This window comes from Medicago sativa, chromosome 8 (assembly GCF_051527215.1).
Source record: "Medicago sativa cultivar Bolivia chromosome 8, Bolivia_mono, whole genome shotgun sequence".
Taxonomy (NCBI): domain Eukaryota; kingdom Viridiplantae; phylum Streptophyta; class Magnoliopsida; order Fabales; family Fabaceae; genus Medicago; species Medicago sativa.
In genome coordinates this window covers 15,907,964-15,928,551 of record NC_140756.1, presented here as the reverse complement: position 1 = coordinate 15,928,551, position 20,588 = coordinate 15,907,964, and the positions used below count along the sequence as shown (strand labels likewise).

General features: G+C 31.4%; 2 protein-coding genes across 3 annotated transcripts; both read left to right on the top strand.

Annotated features, from left to right (window-relative positions):
• Positions 1-5,142: 5,142 nt before the first annotated feature.
• On the top strand, positions 5,143-8,031 carry LOC146897331 (protein NEGATIVE GRAVITROPIC RESPONSE OF ROOTS). Its single transcript, XM_085736067.1, has 6 exons — positions 5,143-5,282; positions 5,415-5,490; positions 6,114-6,634; positions 7,081-7,246; positions 7,338-7,400; positions 7,700-8,031. The coding sequence occupies exons 1-5, from the start codon at positions 5,277-5,279 to the stop codon at positions 7,355-7,357; spliced, it is 789 nt and encodes a 262-aa protein (XP_085592193.1). The 5' UTR covers positions 5,143-5,276; the 3' UTR covers positions 7,358-7,400; positions 7,700-8,031.
• Positions 8,032-15,931: 7,900 nt separating this feature from the next.
• On the top strand, positions 15,932-19,221 carry LSM1B (Small nuclear ribonucleoprotein family protein). Of its 2 annotated transcripts, none has more exons than XM_085735314.1 (5): positions 15,932-16,257; positions 16,925-16,993; positions 17,072-17,179; positions 17,272-17,334; positions 18,867-19,221. In XM_085735314.1, the coding sequence occupies exons 1-5, from the start codon at positions 16,197-16,199 to the stop codon at positions 18,932-18,934; spliced, it is 369 nt and encodes a 122-aa protein (XP_085591440.1). In that variant the 5' UTR covers positions 15,932-16,196; the 3' UTR covers positions 18,935-19,221. The 2 variants fall into 2 exon arrangements, with proteins under 2 accessions (XP_085591440.1, XP_085591439.1); XM_085735313.1 differs by having other exon boundaries at positions 17,072-17,187.
• The last annotated feature ends 1,367 nt before the right edge of the window (positions 19,222-20,588 follow it).

The window sequence follows — 20,588 nt, the reverse complement described above, 5'->3', positions numbered from 1 at the left end:
ATGCATGACTGCAAACATAATCTTGTAAATGTGGAGGAGGATTGGTGTTTCTGATGGATTTTCTCAGAACAGGTGGTGGAGAAGATGATGTGGGTGAAGATTGATCATGGAAGGAAGGTTCAGGGTCTATGAATGTGGTAGGTGGAGTAATGGTAGGAACAGGAGGGGACTGACTTGTAGGACAAGTAACAGATGGAAAATAGTCCCAATTGGTGGTAATTGAGGAAGGATTGGATGGATAGGGCAAAATATGTTCATGGAAACTAACATGTCTGGATATGTGAATATCTCTAGTATGAACATCAAGGAGAACATAGCCCTTAAAACCAATGGTGTAACCAAGAAACACAGATTTCCTGGCTCTAGCAGACAATTTTGTTCTTTGTGCCTGAAGAGAGGAAGAATAACAAAGACAGCCAAAAACTTTGAAGCTATCAAGGTCAGGAACTTTGTCATGGAGTAAGTGGTAAGGAGATTTATTATGGAGAAGAGGGGAAGTAACTCTATTGATGATGAAAGTGGAATGAAGGAGAGCATATGACCAATAAGATGCAGGCAATTTGGACTGGTATAAAAGGGCTCTGCCTACATTCAAAAGATGTTGATGTTTCCTCTCAACTCTCCCATTTTGTTGGGGAGTTTCAACACAAGATCTATGATGGACAATACCCTTAGAATCATAAAATGAAGGGTTTAAAAACTCAGGGCCATTATCTGTCCTGACAGTTTTAGGTGTGATGTGAAACTGGTTTTCAACAAGGGTAATGAAGTTTTTAACATGTTGAGACACATCAGATTTGGATTTAAGAAGAACAATCCAAACAAACCTACTGTAATCATCAAGTATGGTCAAGAAATACTTATGATTATGAATGGAGGGCACAGCTAAAGGACCCCAAATATCAAAATGTAAGAGTTCAAATTTATGAGATGCAACAGATGAACTAAGAGAAAAGGGCAATTTCTTTTGCCTAGCAAAATGACAAATGTCACAGGTAGCATTAGAATCAAATGACATAGAAGGATAGATTTTAGACATATGAGCCAATCTCTTGTGAGAGACATGGCCCAATCTGAAATGCCAAAGAGCAGACACAGGAATTGAAGTATATTTATTGGTAGAAATGGTATTTACAGAGAAAGATTTATTCAAAGAAGAACTAAAGAAATCTAAATTCAATCTATAGAGACCTTCAAATTGTTCACCCAAACCAATCATCTTCTGGGATTGAAGATCCTGTAAGAAACATTTTTGATCATGAAATGTGATATAACATTTTAATGAAGCACAAAGCTTGAAAATGGAGATCAAATTAAGGGTAAACATTGGAGAAAATAATACATTTTCAAGGTAAAAATGATCAGTAAAATGAATGGTGCCAGCAACATCAACTAAGACAGATGAACCATTAGGCAAATTCACAGGTTTAGGAGTGATTTTGTGATAGGAGGTGAACCAATGAAGTGAAGAGACAATGTGTTCATTGGCACCAGAATCTAAAAGCCATAAGTCAGATTTTGATTGAAGAGAACAAGAGAAAATTGATGATATACCTGATGGATTGAAAGAGTTTGATGATGAAGAAGCATGTATATGATTGGCACTGGAAGGAGGAGGAGCTGCAGGGAGTAAATTCACTTGCTGTAACAAACTGAGAAGCTGATCATACTTCTCCTGAGAAATATTAGTACTAGGAATTGAAGAAGCTTCAGTGCTACTTCCTGGTTGTGTCTCCATTTCATCATTGCTGCTGGAGACATTAACAGAAGGGCCTTGCTTCTGATAATTTGAAGGACCTTGCTTCTGAAAATTGGGATGGTCATGCTTCTGGTAGCAATATTCAACAGTATGATTGCTCTTGCCACAGAATGAACATTGTCTAGGTGGCCTAGAGTTGGAAGAGTAACCATATCCTCTTCCTCTGCCTCTGCCTCTTCCTTGTGATGAATCAGAAGCATTAACAATGGAGATAGATTCATCAACAGGAACAGAGAATGAATGATTATTGCTTTCCTCTTGAATCACTAAGGAATAAACCTTGTTGATAGAGGGAAGAGGATCTAACATGAGGATTTGAGTTTTCACCACATTAAACTGATCATTCAAACCAGTCAAAAACTGAATGACTTGATCCTCAAGTCTGAAATTTCGAGCTTCTCTCATTGCAGCACACCTACAAGGATGAGGACAAGTGCAATGAGGCATAGGCCTATGGGAATTCAACTCTTCCCAAAGAGTTTTCAATTCAGTGAAGTAATCCAACACAGTTTTAGAACCTTGTTTCAGATTGTTGATTTTGGATCTCAGAGTAGCAATACGAATTCTGTCCACCTTAGAGAATCGTTCTTTGAGATCTAGCCACGCATCAATGGCGTTTTCATGAAATACAAGAGTTTGAGCAATTTGTGGTGAAACGGAATTGATAATCCAAGATTGAACCAGATGATTGCACCGTTCCCATGCAGCTCTGTTCAAATCATCATCATCAGGAATGTTCATAGATCCATCTATGAACTTCAATTTGTTTTTCGCGCCAAAAGCACGAATCATGGAACGGCTCCATGCGAGGTAATTGGATCCATCCAATGGAGGAGCAACAAGAACAGAGTTCGGTCCTTCACTTGGATGAACGTAGAACACAGATTCAGTGTCAGGTTGTGCGTTGCGAACCATGACGAAGAATTAACGAAGAACGAATATGCAGAAAAAAAAATGCAAGAATCCAGAAGGAGAATCAAAGGAACGAGCACGAAATTCTGCGAAGAATCACTCAACAACGCAAGAAATTTCTGCAACAACAATGGCGGATTCAAACGAAGAAGATGAGAACTGAAACTGTAACCGTTTTGTAACTAACTTTCTCCATGAAAATGGAAGAACCAGGCTCTAGATACCATGTTATGAAATGCAATAAAGTGCAAAAGCTTCATTCTCATTAATTGTGAAATGAAAGTACAATGAGTATTTATAGGGAAATGTGATAAGAGCAAACACTTATCAACCCTTATTGAAGTAAACTAACAACTTATCACTAATCAACATATCAGAGTTACTTGCAGCTCAAGTAACTTGTATCACAAGTTACTTGCAGCTCAAGTAACTGCACTCTCTTCATCCTTCTGCTCTAATAGTATACTTTAAGATCCTTATAAGATGCATCATACTTTCATTGTATCAACTTATTCATACTATCAATTACAAAACAAATCTTATGAATCTTGACTCTTAATAAAATGAATGCACACGTCAATTTATATTGTATAGAATATCACTCCAATCCTTAAAGATCAACTTTTATGTGATCTAATGGTTAAAATGGTGACACAGTTACTCCAAATTAAAGTAATACCCGGCAAAAATATTTTCACCCATGTGTTGTTGGTGAAGGAAGGGATCACTCAAAACAAACTACGTACGAAGCAACAAAAATAATATATAAAAGAGAATGTCTTTCATGGTATACATGCATTCCCTTCAACAACAAAAAGAAAAGAAAATGCCTACATTCACATTATACATGGGGATAATTAAAGGTATAAAGTAATAAATATGCTAAGGAGTGTTTTAGTTTGTTAATACAGAGGTACATAAGGGTAAGATGGGCCACTAGTCGTTGTTTGGGACTTGATACAAGATAAAATATGAAGCTACACACATGATCAATTAGGCCATAAAATTCATCAAACTTTCATACTAGTTTTATATTCCCAAAGCCAAATTCTTATTGGCTTCAAAGATCTGTTCTTACGGAACTTCACTAGTTACTAGTAGAAAAGTACCTCATTACCCTTTCATTACCTGACACATGGCTAATTCCTTCACACTATCCAACCATCATTACAATATTTTCTTCTCGCTTTATAATACTCCATATTGTCGTATTCATAAGCAAAAAACAACATTTTAGATTCATCGAACATGTAATGTATATGATCTATATATTGGTCTAATACATTAGTTATCCAATAAACCTAAAAAGTTGTTTTTCTTATAAATGTGATCGGATAGAGTGCATATGAAGCTTGAATGCTCTAAATACAGAGACTTATTCATATAGGATATGTGTTGAGTACCGATGTGGATACTTGTGGATACGCATCTAAAAAGTATCATAATTAACTTTTGGGTCATGTTAACCAGTGCCCCCGGGGCACGGGGGCACTGGTTAAGGAAGCCAAAAGAGGAAATTTTAAATAAAAAAGAATACTTTTTCAGCTTTTAATGCACTGATTACACACCTTTCAATGCAAATGCTACTATATTTGACCCCTTAACTAGTGCCCCCGGGGCACTGGTTAACATTTCCCTTAACTTTTTTATTTATTCATATATTTATAGAATATTTTAAAAATATACGCACCCACTTATAAGATACATAAATGTGTATCATTTAAAATATGAATGTAGAAAAAAGGTCCAAAATTGTGAAAATGCTCAAATTTTGAATAAGTAAAGTTGTAATTTGATGAATCAAACATAAAATGTATGATTTTTTGTTGATGATGGTAACATAGGTATGAAAACAAATTATTGTGATTTACACATAAACTCTAAACTTTGTGTATTATTGATCACAAGTATTAGTTTTTGTTTTGTGATACTTATAATTATATATTAATGAAGAATAATCAATACATATTTTTTTAAGTATTTTACATGCATACAAATACTATTATAAGAATTTTGTTAACATATCTTAGTTGAATCATATTTTAAAATTAAAAAAAAAAGTATATGCATATCGGTATCGCACCCGCACCCGTATCACAGGTTCGGGCTTCATAGATATATACATTTATTAGTAATTGAAAAATTATTTGTCGACACTTAAACACCAATATATATCTTGAGAGAAAAAGATATAATAATGTGATAAATTGGTGATTCGATGGTAAAAGATAAAGATAAAATGGAGTGTTAAGAAAATTTATGATGTCTAGAGTATAATTGCTCTTATTAATTGGCTTCTAAAATAATCCAACCAAGTTGTCTAATCACATAGATCAACCCTCTTTATTTGGCTTATAAAATCTACTACCCTCAAACGAAATTTACCACTAGTACTAGAAGTTGTAGATATAAACAAACACTAGTTCACAAAATCTTACATATTTGACACCTGGCTCTCTACCTCACTATCACTATCATCCAAATATCATCACCCCCTTTTCCTCTCACTTTATATATTATTGCTACCTAGCTAGTTCTTTCAAATTATTAGATTCATTCATCCTCCTTAGTCCTTATTCATACTCCTAGTCTTAGTCCTTCCACCATGAAGGTAATTAATTAGTCTTTCCATTTTGCAACCTTTATTGTTACTTTATATGTTAATTTAGTTTGTGTTATGAAACTTCTTATGTAACATGATTGCCTAATGTAGCATGATTGATATGTCTTTTGTCACTTGTAGTTCTTCAACTGGATGCAAAATAAACTTGGTGGGAAACAAGAGAACAGAAAATCAAACACATCTACATCTACTACGTGTAAGTGATCTTCATTACTTTTATTTAGTTTTCCCCAATAACATGTATTTGTCTCATACACATAAAAACACATACTTCAAAATGAAGGAAGAATGACATAGAATCAAAACAGTTAAAGACAGTGAATAAACATGTGTTTACATGTCTTTTTTTGCTTAAGGGTGCTTACATGTTTGTTATTATATTTTACTTTACCACATAGTTTTAAATTAAAACTAAAAGACCAATGTTATGTTTGGACTAACTTTATTGAATTTATCTATTGACAAAACACTTGTTAGATTCATTGTTTAAAAGAGCTTATAGAAACAATCAATGACATGTCCATAAGATACTTTCAGCTTATTTCCATAAGCTCCTTGGGATAACTTATGAAAATAGCTTATAGTTTATATGACAACAATTTGACTTTATTTTATCATTCTCTATAGAAATTACCTATCCATAAATACTTATATGTTAAGCGTTTATGATAGGCTATTTATCCAAACATGGCTAAAATGAAACATATACTTAGTAACTTATATGTAAGTTATATTAAAGGTGTCTTTCGTATAATAATATGAAGAAATTTAATTGGCATGCATGTTTGACAATTATTTGTATCTTTGGATTGTGGACAGATGCAAAACCAGAGCCTAGAGAAGAATTTAGTGATTGGCCTCATAGTTTACTAGCAATTGGAACATTTGGAAACAACAATGAAATCACACAAAACATAGAAAACCAAAATACACAACAAGAGGATCCATCCTCTTCAGAAGAAGTACCAGACTTCACTCCTGAAGAAATTGGAAAACTACAAAAGGAGTTAACAAAACTCTTAAGACGGAAACCAAACGTTGAAAAAGAGATTTCTGAGCTTCCCCTTGATAGATTTCTTAACTGTCCATCAAGCTTGGAGGTTGATAGGAGAATCAGCAATGCACTTTGCAGTGAATCAGGTGGTGACAAAGATGAGGATATTGAGAAGACACTTAGTGTCATACTTGATAAATGCAAAGACATTTGTGCTGAAAAAAGCAAGAAATCAATTGGAAAGAAATCTATATCTTTTCTTCTCAAGAAGATGTTTGTTTGTAGAAGTGGATTTGCTCCAACACCTAGCCTTAGAGATACTCTTCAAGAGTCAAGAATGGAGAAGGTACCTTTTTTTTACAAAAAATTCCTCTTACTCATAACCTTCTAATTTGTCAATTCGGATGTGTTGCGGTCAACAATCGTTAGCAAATCAATGACTATTGGGTCGAGATCACAATCTATATTTGAATGCAGACTTTTATTTATTTATTTTTTTAAAAAAAAAATCTAAAATAATGAACTAGAAATCTAGACTGTCCAATCTCGATCCAACAACCACTGATGTGCTGACTTGCCAACCAAAATTAGAATTTGCATGTCTATAATGTATGTAAGGCAAATGTATAATAAAACAGTAAGCAACAACAATCGTAGCCGCGGCATTAAGGTTTTGATGTTCTGCGATTGCAATTGTTGTCGCATCAGAAGCAACTTTTTTTGCAGTATCAAGGATCGCAAAGCAAACGCAGCTTCATTTTTTTTTTTTACTAACTATGTTGAAATCTACAGCTTCTAAGGACAATGCTTCACAAGAAACTTTACACTCAAAATAATTCGCGTGCACCGGTGTTAAAGAAGTGCTTGGAGAACAAGAAGAGTATAAAGAAGAGGAATGATGATGAAGCAGAAGAGAGAATTGATGAAGGAAGTAAATGGGTCAAGACTGATTCTGAATGTAAATTCATTTTCACATTCATATTTATGCCACAACATAATTATAAACATCATACTTTATGGACTAATGAGATTTTTTCTTCTTCTTGCAGATATTGTTCTAGAGATATAATTCTGCATCTATTTTTAGTACACCTTTGTTAGTTCATGTCAAGGTAAACTATTCAAGATGGTGAATAAAGCATAAAGTACTTATTTTGTTTTATTTTTTTCTAATCTAATCAATAATTTACATGTAAGAAGAATTAAGTAGAAGTATGTCGATTTTAATAGAGTTATTTATGTACATAAACTATTTGTATCTTATTCAACTTTATTTCATTTTATATTGTAGAAATCACATATACTTTATACTATAAAAATTTAATTAAATTGTTTATCTAAAGAGGATAAAAGTGTATCAATTTCATAACAATAAATTTGCAAACTGATAATTTCATCGTTTTCATCTCAGATTGAAGAAAGAAGTCAAAGATATAATATATGTACAAGATTGTGGGGAGAGCATGAAGTGGAGCTTAAATTTTTCAAAATGAAGTTCATGTGTGATATCTTTGTTTTGTTAACGGTGCTACCCGTTAATTTTTTCATGTGATTGTGTCTACAAATGTGGAACAACTCATGTTATGGAAAATCACATAATGGATTTCTGATTTGTACTAGCTTGGCTAGAATTTCTTTACACACATTTCTCATCTTTTTTTACTCCACTTTGTAGTTACCTACTCTCCTTGTAACATGTTGGAATTGCTATATATACTTCCTACTCCTCTTTTTTTTTTTTTTTACACATGTTGTCACCTACTTTTAATCAAGCAAATCTTTGCAGAGTAGTTCAATTTGAATGAGGATAATTTATCAAAAAAATAAATTGAATTAAAATAAATTAATTCAAGCACTAATCTAATATAATGATATTTTTATTGTCATGAGCTAACTAAAATAATGGTGTCTCTCTTGTCTATATTAATTGTTTTGTTGTTCATAGTGAAAAAACTTGAACAAAAAACTTGAGCTGACAAAGTGATAATTAAAAAGTTTAAGCGGTAAATTTGCAAAAACAACTATTAGAGATACATTCACAATGTCTCTCTAAGTTTAGATGTTGGTAGGGACAATGAATAATACATGTAGGAGCTGAGGTTCTAACTCCGGACATCCTATTTATTTACCTAAAGGTGAATTTCTAGTCACTAGACTACTTGACCAAAAAACAAACAAGATACATTCACAAAAAAATACAAAATTTGTTGATATGAAATGATCTAAAAACAAAATAACTTGAATCTTGCTAAAAAAAAACTAGCAATTACAATATTGAATGATGTGAATTGATTCTCAACTTGCTTAAATCAATTAACAAAAGAAACATTTGAAAAACCTATCAAACATCATTGAATGCATACTTTACTAGTTTAATAAACTATAAAAACTCAATTAATATATCATAGATTATAAATTAAAAAATTAATTTTAAATATTAGATAAATCATGCATAGTTGATTTTCTCTCATTATCAAAAACATTTAGGGTGTGTTTGGTTCTATGGAAAGATTAGACCAAGGAAAGAAAGTGGGTGGATAGACCTTCCTTCCACCGTTTGGCAACACTGCAACAAGAAGAGGAAATAATGTTTTTAGGCGGGACCCACCGTAGAAAGCTTTCCACACTGAATTGGACGGAAAGGTGAGGGAGAGACCAAATTTCTCTGAAAATGACCAAAGTAACCCTCTAAAATATTATTATATGCAATACAATGTTGGTTGTTGAAAAAAAATTAAATGCTTCCCGTTAAAAAAAATAAAAACTATATGCATCGTGTTACGTGATATGTGTTCTTTTTTTTGTTTTTGTTTGAGGGAAACATGTCCATTTTTTTAATTTTTAATGTAGTATTTTATCTTTAGATAGGGTTAGTTTTGTCACTTTAAAAAATATACATCTTTCTTTCTTTTCACTTTCACTCATACCAAACACTCAAACAATCATCCCACTTTCCATTCACTTTCCTTATACTTTCTTTCCTTTAACAATCTTTCCTCTTACAATCTTTCCTCTTATTTTCTTTGGTGATCCAAACACACCCTTAAATCACAAACAACACCTCCAACCACTTCCATGAACCACCAATGTAGCTCACATAGAATACATCTATTTCTCATTCTTTATGTATTAAATAGGACTATTTGAGTCATGCATGTAATATGAGAATGAATATTATATATGTTTGAATTTCAAAGTGATCGTAAATTTAAACTAATATTACATTTATGTATTGCATATATATTATCTATAAAATCATCGTTTAATTATCAATGCTACTCAAAAACATTATCTCATTGTAAAACACATAGATACATGCTTTCCCACTTTAAACTCGTAGATACATTTCATCGGTTATCACTTTAAAATTAGATGAACATCAACAATATTAATTACTTTTTTGTTTTCTCATTTGTCTTCATTGATTCTTATTTATCCCTCTAACTTGTTGGTGTGTGCTTTTGTAAATAAGTTATCCCTCTAACTTGATAGTGTGTACTTTTATAAATAAAAAATTCTATTGCCCTAATTATATATATTACCCAGATATCTTCTACATGTAACCGCATAGACTAATCTCTCTAGCTAATTAAACCACAGTGGCTGCCAATATTTTTCACAAGATATTTAACATTATTGTATTTGTAAGCCTAGACTTAAGTACTCAACCCATGACCTCTTTGTTGGGTTTGTTATTGCCCCCATTTTTTTTCTTAACTTTTTAACTTGTGAAGGTTTTGGTCTACGTCCTTCTTCTCCTTTTGTTCTTGTTTCCTTTCATTTGTACTACATGTAAAGAAAATAACATGTTTTACCTCTTTTGAACTGATTTTTTCTCTTTCTAAAATTACCATTAACTTTCAAAAAAAATGGCACATATAACAAATAGATGAGTAAATTCAAATATTAAAATAAAAGTGTAACAAACACGATATGAGTATATATATATATATATATATATATATATATATATATATATATATATGTCCAAATTTTTTTATCATTTAAAAAGTGTAACAAACTAGATGAATATATCTATACTTACTTTTTCATTATCCCAATTATACCATTAAACAACTTTTTCTATAATAAAGATTGTTGTTGGTGTCATTAAAAAAATAAGAATTTAGATAAAAAAATTTGGGTTAAATATGTTTTTAGTCCCTACAAATATATCAACTTAAAAGGAGGGACCAAAAGTGAAGATGGAAAACTTTTGGGGAACTAAAGTTAAAGAAATTTTTTAGAGGGACTAAAACGAAAAGTTGACGTATTTATAAGGACCGAAAACATATTTAACCCTAATTTTTTTTTTTGTTATATTGTTTGTGTCATTGAAATAGATAATTATGGTTAGTTTGATTTGTTATGATTTGAAAGTAAAAAGTATTTATATTTTTACTTTTAATAAAAATCAAAATTTCATAAAAAACATCTTTCATAATTTTCAAACGTTAACGTTGTAAAAAGAGCGGAAACGTACCCGTCTTTTTGCTAGCTTACCGGCCTACCTGCATCATTATCATTAACCGATTTTCTTACATATATTTATGGGTTAATTATATTTTTATTGCTACAAAATTACGAGTTTTAAAGTTTGATTTTTATAAAATTTTAATGGTAGTTTTAGTCGTCTAGAATATTGTAGTATGTAAGATTAGTCCGTATAAATTTGAAAAAATAGATGGATATATATGGAACCATAATATCGTATCTGATGTTATTTGTAATTTTTTAAAGGGAAATGCTAACCGGTGCCCCCGGGGCACTGGTTAAGGATATGAAAAAGGAAATTATATAGTAGTTAATGCATTGAAATTGTGTAATTAATTTATAATAAAGTCAAAAATAGTTTCCTTTTATGGTAATAATTCCCTTTTATAGTTTGATACTGAAAAATTTATAGTAAAAAATATTGAACTAAAATATAGTTTTTTTTTTTAAGGAAACTAAAATATAGTTGGTTTTCATATTTTCTATTTATAGTAAAAAATATTCAACTAAGATATAGTTAGTTTTCATATTTTCTATAATATAGGCATATATTTAGGTTTGAACTTAATTTTCAACGAGAATTGTGTGATGCTAAGGGTAATTTTATCGAAAAAAAATGTCCATAGTTAACTGCATTGATTAAAAGTGGAGTAACAACAATCGCAAAATAATAATAATAATAATAATAAAAATAACAGGTACGCTTTCAATAAACTCAGTAAACGTGAAATGTTTTCTGTAAAGCTTTTGATGATTAATATTTGTTAAAAAATCTTCTCATCACCTTTCTTACAACTGTAACCCTTCTTTGCCGTGTGATGGATTTTCCCAAATCAACTTGTCCGTGTGATGGATTTTCCCAAATCAACTTGTTCAACAATATCTGTGCAAATCAACCCCAACTATGCAGAGCAAATCAACTGACACCGCATCCAAAGACCGTGTCCACCCACCGAAAAAATTTGTTTTGTTGATGGACATCAGCCATCCGGTAGCACTGCCATTGTTGGCAACGTGGTTGTTGCGAATGAAGCGGTGGCTGACACTGATACATTTTCCTTAATTTACTACTTGTATCACTCCCCCAATGACATTAAGTAACCACCATGAAAAATAGTTCGTATCAAGTTATTGATTTTTGTTTGGATATACTTGTTTTTTTTCATTTATTTTTTCTTTCCTGATTATTGATATTGTTGTGGTTGCATAAACATTTAAGCTGGATTGGATAATGATTGTGTTTTGGGAACTTATATAATTTTTTATAAAATGGATAACAATGTTGACATTTTATAACATAAAGAACTAAGTCGTTTTAAGAAAAAGATAAAAGACAAAATTGTTACCTGATTATAACATAAAAGTTGAAATCAGGAAAAAAATAAGATAAAGGACAAAAAGGATAAAAGACAAAGTTGTTACCAAATTATAACATTTTTAAACTTTTTTAGTATAGTTCAGCCCAACTTGATTCGTCCGATTCAATCTGATTTAAACAATTGGGTCATCCGAATCATGCATGTGGTTCAACCATTGACCTATTATCTTGATTGAGTTGATCACCGGTTCAGTTTTTAAAACACTATGTTTTTAGTAGCCTAACCCTGACCCGCCACTGTGATTTCAAATTTAAATTGATTATGCAACTAAAATAGATTTTGCTAATTCTCTAAAAATAGGAAAACACTTACTGAAATGTGCTTTGCATATAAGTTATTATAGCCTTAAAAATAGGAAGAGAATTTTTTTTGAAGAAGGTAAATTAGCCCATCCAAATTGGAGGAGAATACTCTCATATCCCAAGTCAATACTAACAGGTCAACTCAAGTGGGTTTAAAAGTAGGAAAATTAACAATTAATAAACCCTGATCTACAATAAATTTATCATAGCTTCAAAAATAGGTACCAACAACTGTTTTTAAACGAATATATCCTTCAAAATAGTTATTAGTTGTTCCTTGAAATTCCCATAGTCGTATAGTTTTTCATTAATGTAGAGGGGTTATTTTCGATAACCGGTTGGAGGTGGCTTATATTTGAGTTTCCTTCTTATAAATAGGACACTTCACTCAACTTCTTATTCATTAGAAACTCTACCCCCTGCATCAGAAACAAAGATCAAGAAAGGTATGTAGTAAAAGTGAATAATAATAACTACATCATATGTATATGATTGTTTATCCTTCAAAAAAAAATGTATATGATTGTTTATGGTATGGAGCATAACTAATGTGTATAACATTTATTTTAGGATGACAATGGTGAAAGTAACCCCAATCTATAAGATTTTCTGTGGTAAGAGTTTCATGTGAGTGCTTGAGTCATTTATCTTTGATCAATTCTAGATCACAGCAACTCCTTTGAAAATAGAAGTATTCAAATGTGTGTTGCTAGATGATAGTGTAATAATTTTTAATAAAAAGAAATATCATATATGTCCAGTTGTTATTCCTGCGTCAATTTTTTTATTTAATTTATATGCATGAATTATTTTAGATTCATTCAATTAATGAATGAATATAAAATGTAAATTTTTATTTATAATAGTGATCAGAAGGTATATATATTTGGAGGAAAGATTATAGCTGGTAGTAATATTGGTCACAAGTTTTTTTAGAAAAAAACCTTCCAACCACTTATCTTTAGAAGGAAAAAAAAATCCACATGAGGTTAAAATAAATTTAGATCGAATTCAGGGTTAGGTAAAAAAAAACTTCAAACTAGTGTTTTTTTTACCAAATTTATGACCCTAACGTACCCGAGGCAAGTAAGTAAGACAACAAAAAACTTCAAACAAGTTTTAGCGTCGACAATTTTCATTTGTTATGATTATTAACAAAAGTTAAAGTCACCTACTTAAACATGTTGATAAAAAAAGGAAAATTAAGGGCATTGTTTAAGCATCTAAAAGTGGCAAATTTTGCATTGGAAATTGTACGGTTATAACTTTTAAAAGTGTTTGACTTGTATTTTCAAGACATAGTTTCTTTTTTTGGGTTCCTTAAACAATGCCCTTAGGCACTTGTTAGCAAGACCCATAAAAAAAAGTTTAAATAGTTCTCGTGTGGTTAGCTTAATTGGTATGGACAATGCATAAGTAAGAGGTTTAAACTTCGGCCATCACAAAAAAATAAGGTTAAATATATTTCTGCTCCTTATAAATATATCAATTTTTCGTTTTAGTCATTTTAAAAAATTTCTTCAACTTTACCCAAAAAGTTTTTCATCCTCACTATTGGCCCCTCATTTTAAGTAAACTCGTATGTAGAATTCATATTTTTGGATAAAATTTGCAAAAAAGTTTATAATATTCTCTTCTAATTTTTTTTTTAACAAAACATGAATTAAATATGATTTTTTTAACATATTTAATTCATGTTTCGTTAAAAAAAATATATTTTTTTGAAGAGATTTTTACAATATTCTACACATTTCTGCACAATTTTATTAAAAAATACAAAGTTTACACATGAGTTCACTTAAAAATAAGGACCAGAAGTGATGATTGAAAAATTTATAGGGACTAAAAGTGAAAAAAAAATAGAGAGACTAAAAAAAAATTGATATATTTATAGGATAAAAAACATATTTAAACCTAAAAAAATTGATGATAAATAATAATATAGTCAAGAGGAATGCTTTATACTCCATCTGTTTTACAATAAGTGTTGTTTAGCTAAAATGAATATCATGTGCACTTTTCAATGTAGAGTTATTATTTTACTTTCAATTATATCCTCTAATTAGTTGAGTGTTCATTACTTCTAGGGTAAATTACACTCACCTCCCCTGAGGTCTTCTTAAATTACACTAACCACCCCTCTAGTTTTCAACTAAACACTAACCTCCCCTCCATATAACACCGTTAGCTCTCAGTTAAATAACCTTTCAAAAACCTCACCCTCTTCACTTACTCAACAATATTATCATGTTTTTGTTATCGTTACCTTTCTTTAAAAGCAGCACCTTGTTTCCTTGTTTGAAATCAGAATGTTGATAGTTTACACAATTAAGGAGTTTTTTTTTTCTTCATGAAATTAGGTAGTGACTATATGAATAACCAAAACGGAATTGAATCTGAGACAGAATCGTTGAGATAAACGCCAAGTTAGAACTTAATCAGAAATAAAATCATCAAAATTGGAAGAAGTTACGGAGCCAACATAGTCAAATTCAATTGAAAATTGAAATATATTTGCTGATGGATTTGCTCTTTAAGTCTCTCTCTTGAGACATAGAAGAAGAAGTGGGAGGAAAAATAGCATAAAAATTGGGGCAGATTTCTGATTGCTCTTTAAGTGAAAATGAATTTGAATTACTCAAATGATTTTAAATTGGATTCCTTCTCTCCGGGTCCTTTTTACTCTTCTATCTATCCACGTTGAATTGTGATACAATTAAATGTATTATTCCCTATGTTTGCTAATCGGATGTTGATCTTGATTAACTAAATAGAACACTACCTCTTCAATACCATTTTACTGAGTTCATTGCAATTTTCTATGAAATCTTGGATCAAAGCAAATAAAAGGTAGAGAAGTTAATTACACCACTCCCTCAAAAAGTTAATTACACCACTATGAACAAATTAATTAGAAGTTAATTAACCGAAGACAAACTAACGGTGTTAACAGGTAGTTAGAAAGGAGGGGATGTGTTTGCCATTTTAAATAAAACTTAAGGGAGGTTAATGTTTAATTGAAAACTAGAGGGGGTGTTAGTGCTATTTAGCAATACCTCAAGGGAGGTGAATGTAATTTACCCTTACTTCTAATATACTATTACACCAATAACAAATAAGGTTAATCTAAAATATTACACCAATAAGAATGAAAGAGCAATGTAAAGTATTAAAGTTAACTCTTAATTGTTTGTCTTTAATATCTTTTGAGTTAAAGATAAGAAAAAAAATATAAATTTTCAAGTTTGGGGGGCATTTTGCACATAAGTGCAAAACTTCGGGGGGTATTTGCAAAGCATCATGTTGACTAACAGAAAAATAAATTTGACGGAGGGGATAAATTGATTAACGTTGTGCAATTTCAGAGGGATAATTGACCTTTTGTTAATTCCAGGGATAATTGACGAAACTTACAATTTCAATGGATAATTGCCTATTTATTCGTTGTTTCTATATCTCTGAAATCTCAATTTCTAAACCTAGAAATAATTCCCATTTCAAAATCCCCAAATTTTCACTCTTTCGCTTCAATTTTCTTCCCTTTTTCTCAAATCACCCACTTAACCCTTTTATTGTGATTTCGATCTAAAACCTTAGTTCTTTTCATTCCGTTAATATCTGGAAAGTTAGGTTTTTTTTTTCTTCTTTATATATAGGAATTGGGAATTCAATCTCAGTGAATAGGTTGTGGCAATGCCATTGGTGAATTTTGTGATATAGAAAAATCATAATTATGTCTTGGGCTGCTCCTGAGGATCTCTACCTTTCTACTTCACTTGCTAGTTATCTTGACAGTAACAATCTCTCTCTCTTTCTTTCTCTCTCCATGTTTTTATTTTTGTCTAATTTTTATTGTGACCTTGATTATAGCTTATAAGCTGGTATAATTAAAAAAGACCCGTTTGGTAACACGAACTTATTTTCATGAGTTAATTCAAGTAGCTTATTGACCTGTTTGGATTGACTTATTTATTTATTAGCTTATGCAAAACAGTTTATGCAAATAAATAAGCTTTTATGTATTATTCATAAGTTCTCACTAACAAAAATTGTTTTTTCCCGTAAACTACCTTGACAAGAAACATATAGATATGTTTGGTATGATATAATTATGATCTAACTCCTGAGAGATGGCTTTTGTAACCATTCATGTGCTACCTATCAACTTAAGCTTTGGGGTAGTTCATTCGCGACAATATTTTTTTTTTGAGCTGAAGATGCAAATGTCATTGCTTTTGAATTGTAACTTGTGTGAAAGAATAGTCTTAACTCTTGACGTTACATTGCTTTTGACATATCTTGCACACAAGTCTTTCTGGAAAAGAGAAAAATTGTACATATATTGTTCAAATGTGATGAAAACCAGTTATTAATGGTAATTAAGCTTGGGTTTACAATTGATGTGAAACTGATTTTATATTTCGTACCAATCTTATGTTCTATTACTGATCTTTTCTGTAGAGAAACTTCTTATATTGCTACGAGATGGTAGAAAGCTCATGGGGACACTTCGCTCTTTTGATCAATTTGGTAACAACTTCTCAAATTACGTAAAGATTTGACATGCGTTAGGTTGAGTTTCTAATATTTCCTATCAATAACATGCAGCTAACGCTGTTCTTGAGGGTGCCTGTGAGAGGGTAATTGTTGGTGATCTATATTGTGACATCCCTCTAGGTCTTTATGTAATCCGTGGGGAAAATGTTGTTCTAATTGGTGAGATGGTATGATTGCTAACTATTTCCCTTTGCATTTAAAACTATTTCTACTTTTTAATCTCAGTTTTACAACCGTCTTTCAATTTTCAGGATGTGGAGAGGGAGGAACTTCCCCCACATATGACGCGTGTTCCTACAGAAGAAATCAGGAGGGTAAATACTCCTAAATTAAACTTCTTTATGATATTCTTTGTCTATTTTCTGTCGCCTTGTTCTTGCCCTCACTTAAGGCAATACAATGTTGTGCCGTGGCCATTCATTGCAGAAGTGCCTATTATTGTCGTATATTAATATTTTTCCTACTTCTCTTTACAAACAATGGTTACATTTTGAAGTTGTAAAGCACTTCTGAACTTCTACATGAAACAGACTCGTAGGGCTTTAGAGTAGTCAGTTAGAAATTAGATTGGTCATGTTTGGGCAGTTACAGAGTTAGAGTTACAGAATTGGCTTAGATAGGAGGTTATCTCATAACTCGGATTATGTTTTTTGTTTCCAAACACAATTATTGTACTTTTGTTTGTGATATCTACTAATTGTTATGGTAAGTTACCTTGGCTTGTGAAATAAGGGTAAATTATACGATTATTACGATGATGATGGGTGTTGGTGGCTTGGTGCAATAGTTGGAGTTGCTGCTTCATTAGTTCGTCATAGAGCCTAAAGTAACCCACACTATATCCGACTTTACCTTGGATCCACTGCAAGAGTTTTACAGCACCAAGTTGCCTGTACTAGTATGGCAACGAGCTAGAAATAAAGTGGATAAACTAATGGTGCATACTTCATAATCATTTTGGATTCACTATATTAAAATTTACTTATATGTTGACTCTGCTTACCAAATTCTAGCGATTAAGCTAGTACGACTTATTAGGGATGCGGATCAGTGAAGATGTTTTCTTTGTGTAGTTGGTTGTCACATTATAAATGTATTGAGAGAATATATAGCTAATTAGGTTTCGATTTTGATACTACTTGAGAATATAGCTTAGTTGGCTTACATACATAATCTGTTATTGTAACGTCAGTAGCTCTCTGTTACCTGTCCTTAGTTGTAGCTAATTAGTTAGTTAATTGCTAGTTTATAAGTAGCTTTTGTACAGTTTCACAAACACAATCAATGAGAACATTTCATTTTCTCTTTCACTCTCTGATTCACCAGGGATACTTGCTTTAGCAGTAAACTAGTATTTTGCTATTGCATACTATATTGAAATGCTTCGTGGTTATGATTTTTGGTCAATTTATACATTGAAGGATTTAATATTTATGCAGAAAAGTGTCATATAACTCAACCATTTACAGTGGTAATACATAATATCACCAAATGACCTCTTTAACATATCTACATTGCAACAAGATAATCCAAAATTTGATATATCCTTGAATTAATCCTAAATTTCAGGAATCCTGCTTAAAAAATAAAATCTTAGACTAAATTCCATAAACTACTTGTCCATTGTACATATGATTGGTAAGCTCTAGTGGTTGAATTAAACTTGACAGAATGTTCTTATGATTAAAGAGCTTTGAATAAATTATTATTTTAGCCAGTTGATATTTTTGTTATGATTTGGAATTCGTTCTATGTCGTCCGTTTTGACATGCAGTCATACAAGTTGATTTTATTCAAGCAATAACTTGTTAAATATTCTATATTGAGTGGAAATGTGATATTTCAGGCACAGAAAGTGGAAAGGGATGCTTCAGAACTAAAAGGGACTATGAGAAAAAGAATGGAGTTCCTTGACTTGGACTAGTGATTAACTCTCCACACTCGCTCATCCGCAAATATTACAGCGGCTCTTCTCCAAGTTATTTTATTTTGTTCTTCTGTGATATTGTTGGTTTTCATGGGAGGGATGAAAACATTGTTGAAATTTCTTGTGTAACATAATACCATTATTATTCCGTTGCTTTCTTTTCTTGTCAAAAGGAAGAAAAAAATGTCAATTATTTTACTGCATGATTTCAGTCCATAACTGACATTTTGAATATCTGGTTTGGAAATGAAAAGGCTTCTTAAGTTATGCTGAATAGTTACTATATAGTATTCTCTTCTGTCGGAAAAAAAGGCATGGTATGCTTTGAAATATGTCTTTTTACGCTACACATGAACACATGGAACATGCCAAGGACAGTTGATCCAACTTCTGATCATGTGCACCAAAGTGGGCACCTTTCAATATTCAGAAGAGATTAGAAATCACTTTCAAGAGCAAATTGAGCAATATTATGCCACCAAGCAGACTCCAGATCTACCATCATTCCCTCACATCCCATCTTGAAGAGCATTGCAATTACCTATGTTTTGAAAATGGCCTGCAATCCACTTCCCCTCATTGTCCCTCAACAAGCCACCACAACCTGCCATGGCTTGTTAGGATTTGTAAGCACCATCACAATCAAGCTTAGTCCATCCCTGGAACTTTCTAAGTGATACCATCAACGCTATCTCTTTCTCATGTAAACATTATTTAAAACTCCATGCATGTAATAACATGTGAAAATGGGCATCAGAGGGTTACCTGGTCTCACAAAATCATTTTCAAAAATAGATTGATTTCTTCACTTCCATAAAAACCAACACACAATCATAAATATAGTAAGCCAGCAGCCATGTTGGTAACGTAATCAAGTAATACACTGGGAAGAAACCAGTCTTGTTTTGGTTACAAGTTGAGGTAGGAACCAGTCTAATCCATATTTGAGTAGCAAATGTTCAATCTCTAAGCACTCTGGAGTTTATATTAGCTTATAAATGGAATAAGACTCTAGTTATACTTTTCATTCTATTTCTATGCCAAAGTTTTAGAAGAAAAATTTATAACCATACTCGTAAATAGTTCAAAAAATTGTTTACATTGATTATTATAAAAAAAAAATATAAAATCTCATGAAATAGATGAATTGGTAAAATATTCTCTTTTCTTATAAAAAAAAAAAACCACTATAATATTTGACGGTCATCATTAACTGAGATAATTAAATCTAAATACTTGAGATAAACATATTTTAAGGTCACAAGCCAACATCACTAAACCAATTTTGTGACTCATTTTTATTTGAGAAATAATATTTGTACAACCATTTTGAAATAATTTTCTGAAACAATTATATTTTTCATATTTTTATTGTATTCTTCCGATCTCCTTAGATTGCTTTGATTTTTGTGTGTTTTTGATATCTTTGATTGACTCATAAGTTGTTCCGAAATTGTTGTATTTTTTTCCCCTTTTAATAAAATGGTTATTCAAATAATATAGATTTATTTAGTGTGTTCTACAAGATAATTGTCTATCTAATAGTGTGTTTTACAAGATAAAATAGTAGTATTTTCACAAGCTCAATGGTGATTAACCAACTTGCTTTGATATTTGATAATTTTTATAAGTTAGGTTTAT

Coding starts and splice junctions, on each gene's coding strand:
- LOC146897331 (XM_085736067.1), top strand. Junction 5,491..6,113: donor CACATCTACATCTACTACGT/GTAAGTGATCTT, acceptor GATTGTGGACAG/ATGCAAAACCAGAGCCTAGA. Junction 7,247..7,337: donor GGTCAAGACTGATTCTGAAT/GTAAATTCATTT, acceptor TTCTTCTTGCAG/ATATTGTTCTAGAGATATAA.
- LSM1B (XM_085735313.1), top strand. CDS start 16,197: ATGTCTTGGGCTGCTCCTGAGGATCTCTACCTTTCTACTTCACTTGCT. Junction 16,258..16,924: donor ACTTGCTAGTTATCTTGACA/GTAACAATCTCT, acceptor TCTTTTCTGTAG/AGAAACTTCTTATATTGCTA. Junction 17,188..17,271: donor TTGTTCTAATTGGTGAGATG/GTATGATTGCTA, acceptor TTCAATTTTCAG/GATGTGGAGAGGGAGGAACT.